Genomic DNA, 5,017 nt, shown 5'->3' on the forward strand with positions numbered 1-5,017 from the left:
GTGTTGATTGTGTTAGAACTGTGTGCTGACCGTGTTTGAGCCGTGTGTTTGAGCTGTGTGTGTTTGAGCCGTGTGCTGACTGTGTTTGAGCTGTGTGTGTTTGAGCTGTGCGTGTCTGAGCTGTGTGCTGACTGTGTTTGAGCTGTGTGTGTTTGAGCTATGTGCTGACTGTGTTTGAGCTGTGTGTGTCTGAGCTGTGTGCTGACTGTGTTTGAGCTGTGTGTGTTTGAGCTATGTGCTGACTGTGTTTGAGCTTTGTGTTAATTGTGTTAGAACTGTGTGCTGACCGTGTTTGAGCCGTGTGTTTGAGCTGTGTGTGTTTGAGCCGTGTGCTGACTGTGTTTGAGCTGTGTGTGTTTGAGCTATGTGCTGACTGTGTTTGAGCTGTGTGTGTTTGAGCTGTGTGTGTTTGAGCTATGTGCTGACTGTGTTTGAGCTTTGTGTTGACTGTGTTAGAACTGTGTGCTGACCGTGTTTGAGCCGTGTGTTTGAGCTGTGCGTGTTTGAGCTGTGTGCTGGCCATGTTTGAACTCTGTGTGTGTTTGAGCTGTGTGCTGACTGTGTTTGAGCTGTGTGTGTTTGAGCTATGTGCTGACTGTGTTTGAGCTGTGTGTGTTTGAGCTGTGTGTGTTTGAGCTATGTGCTGACTGTGTTTGAGCTTTGTGTTGACTGTGTTAGAACTGTGTGCTGACCGTGTTTGATCCGTGTGTTTGAGCTGTGTGCTGGCCATGTTTGAACTCTGTGTGTGTTTGAGCTGTGTGCTGACTGTGTTTGAGCTGTGTGTGTTTGAGCTATGTGCTGACTGTGTTTGAGCTGTGTGTGTTTGAGCTGTGTGTGTTTGAGCTATGTGCTGACTGTGTTTGAGCTTTGTGTTGACTGTGTTAGAACTGTGTGCTGACCGTGTTTGATCCGTGTGTTTGAGCTGTGCGTGTTTGAGCTGTGTGCTGGCCATGTTTGAACTCTGTGTGTGTTTGAGCTGTGTGCTGACTGTGTTTGAGCTGTGTGTGTTTGAGCTATGTGCTGACTGTGTTTGAGCTGTGTGTGTTTGAGCTGTGCGTGTTTGAGCTATGTGCTGACTGTGTTAGCGTCGTGTGTGTGTTTGGGCTGTATGTTTGAGCTGTGTGCTGTCCTTTTTTGATGTGTGTGTGTGTGCGTGTGTTTGAGATGTGTGTTGGCTACCTGTATCTCACTCCTCACTTTCTGGATGTGTTATTTGTTTTGCAGCTCCTGGGGATGGCCTTTTCCATGACGTTGTTTCATCAGATCCACAGAACAGGGAAGAAGTACAATGCCTAGCCAGGCTCCAGTACAGAGGCTTATGGGACTGATTGTGGAAGAAAAGCTCCTTTACATCACCTACATCTCCTAATGTTATCTCCTGCTCTCCCCAGACTTCCCTGTACAAACATCAGCCATGCGTCCCTTTTCTTCTTCTTTCTCTTCTCTCTCGTGACATCACTCATCTGCCAAAGAGAAAGAGAGACAGAGAGGAAGGAGGAGTTCAAATTCTTTGGCTAAGAAGCCCCGTACTGGCTGTTTCCCTTTCCCTACTCCTTTCGAGCCTTTTTTTGTATGCTTGGACTAACTAACAATTGCAGGAAGGAGAATATCATGACAACAATAAACTGCATTGCTCTACTAATGTATAACTTCCATCCTGCACGGAAAGGAGAAGATATAGAAGACTAACCGTGCCATCCTTTGGGTGGTGTGCTTTTTAAATGTTATTCACATTGTTCAAATTCCCTCGACAGTGATAATGACAAAAGGTTCCATCCTGGCCTCTGTAGTTTTCTGCTAGGTGGAAACCGCTGTCATTTCAATGGACGATTATTTGTTTTGGGGTTTTTTGTGGGGTTTTTTTTCTCTTTTTGTACCCCAGTCCTTTAATTCTCATCTTTCTGCATCAGAGGAGTAAAGTGTTCCCTGAGTTAGCTGAGTAGGACTGTGGGTTGCTGTGGATGGTCAGAGAGGGGCTTGGTGTGTTCTAACTACTCATAAGCACAGATTTATACTGATTGATTAGAAAAGGATGCAAGTAAGTTGGAAAAAAAAGTGTGGATTGCGTGTCACATCGGGATGTCAGGCAACTGTGGATGTTTCTCCTTTTTCCCCATGTTGAAATACCCTGATACAGTCACAATGCCCTGTGTAAACTCACATAGACTGCAATCTGTTTATTAATAATATTTTCACGTTTTAGAGCCAGTGCTGTACAGTTTTTTCTAGTTGTAATAATTAGTCAAAAACCGCACATAACAAGTGAAGATTGAAGATTCATCTTTCGCATCGTAAACTCCACACACATACATGAAAAGCGTGCAAAGAGGCATGTTAACTGATGCTAAGAAAGAAGCCTTCCTGCATTATTGATCATTAGAGGACAAGGATCATGCATTCTTTCTGTTTCTGTATACCTGAGCTCTTCATCCATTGTTTTCCCTCATTCTCATTATCTATTAATTTTTTTTCTAGCAAGGCTAGGATGTGCCACAGAGGTAAAAGTAGTTTCTATTTCAACTGACATTCCTGTTAGATGAGCTGGTTTTGTATTCATACCTTTAGTTCAGATACAGCTCTAGTGACTAAATCTGTTCTGTCATCTCTACCTGCTTCTCCTTAGAGGAGAGTAAAAGATCAAAGACAGTGCTTTTAGCTTAAGGTTTTGTAGGGTTTAATTTCTGTCCAGTAGAGCATCAATTATTTTGTCCAGACTGCAATTGTTTTCTGACATTCTGTCAAGAAAAGGGTCATCAGCCATCTCTTATCCAGCCCAGGACTCAGATAGCATGGCCTTCTCCTAAAGTGTTCAAACTTCGTGCAGGTTGTGCTGATTAAAAAAAAACAAAACAAACAAACAACAAAAAAAAAAAACACCACTCATTTAATCGGGCATCAACTGAGCACAGAACTGCTGTTTACTGTAGTTTGGGAAAATTGGTTTTATACAATCAGGGACCAGAGGTGGTCAGCAGTTCAGATTTTCATCCTAGATATGCAGAAGAATGGACAAAATTTGTATTCTGCTTAGGATGTATATAGAACCGCTGTCACTATGCATTGCTGCTATGTGAGATGTTGTTTGAGGTTCTTAAGAGGATAAGGACGTGAGGAGAAAGATTAACTATTGCTAAGAAACAGTGTAGACTCTAACACAATAACACCTGCTTGCTAAAACCAGGTGGATATCGGGGCTGACTGGGATTGGCATGGAGCTGAAATCACTGCAGACTTAAAGCTGCACTAACAGAAGCAAACGGTAACACGGAGCTGTGTGTCACAAGGTTCCTTTAGCCTCAAGTCACAGTTTTATAAGAAACATTAGTTACTTGGAATTTGTGTGTTTTTATGCTTCATAATAAAAACTGAACTGTTAACATGCTCAGTATTTATATGGTGGATTGTTGTGCCCTGATGATGGTTTGTGAAGGAGTTAGGACATATATCAGCTTTTACTGTAATTTTACCTCCACAATAGTGGACCTGTTGTTATCATAAACACAAATTAGACTGCAGTCCTGCAGTCAGATTATTATAGTCACTTGTAATGCAGTATGACATCACGCAAAAGTGAAATCAACATTGTGTAGAAGTTTGAATTTTCTAAATCTTGAATTTTAAATAATTAAATATATCCTTTACTGCCATCCCACACTCAGTGTTTTTTTTCCTGCATATCATCTCAGTTATAACTATGGAATATGATGCATGTGTTTAATGACATGATGTTGCTTATCTTTATCTTTGGTTTGCTTTAAAGTATCAGAAAAGCTTTCTGTAATATCTAACTGCACAAGGGGAAACAAAATGTGTTACTTTAAAGCAAGGGTTATCTAATTTTTGCATTTGTGCATTTTTTTGTATATTGGTTGTCATTTTTGTCAGTTTTTATTCCATATGCTGTTTTCATTATTTTATTCTATCCTATATTAGTTTTCTTTAAATCTGAGTTCAGCACTATGTGAAGAAAATTGGCATAATTTTTTATTTTGAAAAGGTGCCCATTCAATTGCCTTAATGTCAGGTCTGTAGAATTAATTTCTATTGGCTTTTCACGTTGGGGCATATTTATGATGGACTAATACATGCTGCACATTCGAAAAGTGTTAAGTGACTATTTTATAGTTTGGCATTTATGAGTGTACAATATGATTTGAAGCCAATATAACCACTGTAATCTTTTCTAAAAGCTGTCTCTTTACTGAGCTGTTCTTCACACTGTGCTAAGCTCAATATGTAGTTAGTTCATCATCTGATCTCATTCTGCTTATTACTGGCCTAACACAGAGACATACTACACAAAAAAGTTTGGCTTTTCTGATTGTACATTTTGGTAAATCATTTTCTCAAATGCCATTGAAACTAATTTTATATCCATTTCTGTTGTTTTATTTCTATTAGCTTTTTTACTTGTCATTTTGAGAGCATTAGGTAACTGTTTTGTCCATGTTGCTGTTTGTGTTCATATGTGCGAAGAAGCATTATATCAATAGTTCTAAATAATTGTTCTATAACATCCACATGTTCCACTCTTTCTTTAAGCACTGCCAGTAAATGACTAATTTGGTTAGAAATAAGGGATTTGAACAACTCATTTCTGCCATATCTATATTTTTGTATTAATGTCCTGACCCAGAGCTAGGCTACATATCAGAGTTGAAGTTTAAGCTCCTGAGTGAGGTGTTTAATGTCATGGTGTCTTGGCACTTTTAATTTCATGCCAACCCAATTTTGTCCTGTGGAGTTTTTGCTACATGTAAAGCACTATAAATATCTATGTTAGGTGGTGCACTAAATGTCATTCTTTAAATCCTAGTATTTTTTAAATAAAGGAGAGTGTGTCGCAAAATTCCGTCATTATGTAGTCATTTATTTTTAATGACTAATCTTTAAATGTGTTTTTATCCTAAGTGTGATTATGCATGCCAAAACCTTTCAGCAAACACGAAGTGATGCATGATGTATTTCTAATTTGTCATTTAGCCATCTTTCCCTTCCTTCTTTTTGCCTCATACAC

The 5,017-nt window shown here is 39.5% G+C and overlaps 1 protein-coding gene across 8 annotated transcripts in view; it reads left to right on the forward strand.

Annotated features, from left to right (window-relative positions):
* Positions 1-3,377, forward strand: part of tspan9a (tetraspanin 9a) — a 200,005-nt gene extending 196,628 nt beyond the window's left edge. For all 8 annotated transcript variants that reach the window (XM_053235159.1, XM_053235160.1, XM_053235161.1 and 5 more), the window contains one exon: positions 1,225-3,377. In XM_053235159.1, coding sequence (XP_053091134.1) covers positions 1,225-1,296 — 72 coding nt within the window. In that variant the 3' untranslated portion in view covers positions 1,297-3,377. The remainder of the gene's footprint in view (positions 1-1,224) is intronic.
* Positions 3,378-5,017: the final 1,640 nt, after the last annotated feature.

Source organism: Pangasianodon hypophthalmus, chromosome 6 (assembly GCF_027358585.1).
Source record: "Pangasianodon hypophthalmus isolate fPanHyp1 chromosome 6, fPanHyp1.pri, whole genome shotgun sequence".
Lineage (NCBI taxonomy): Eukaryota > Metazoa > Chordata > Actinopteri > Siluriformes > Pangasiidae > Pangasianodon > Pangasianodon hypophthalmus.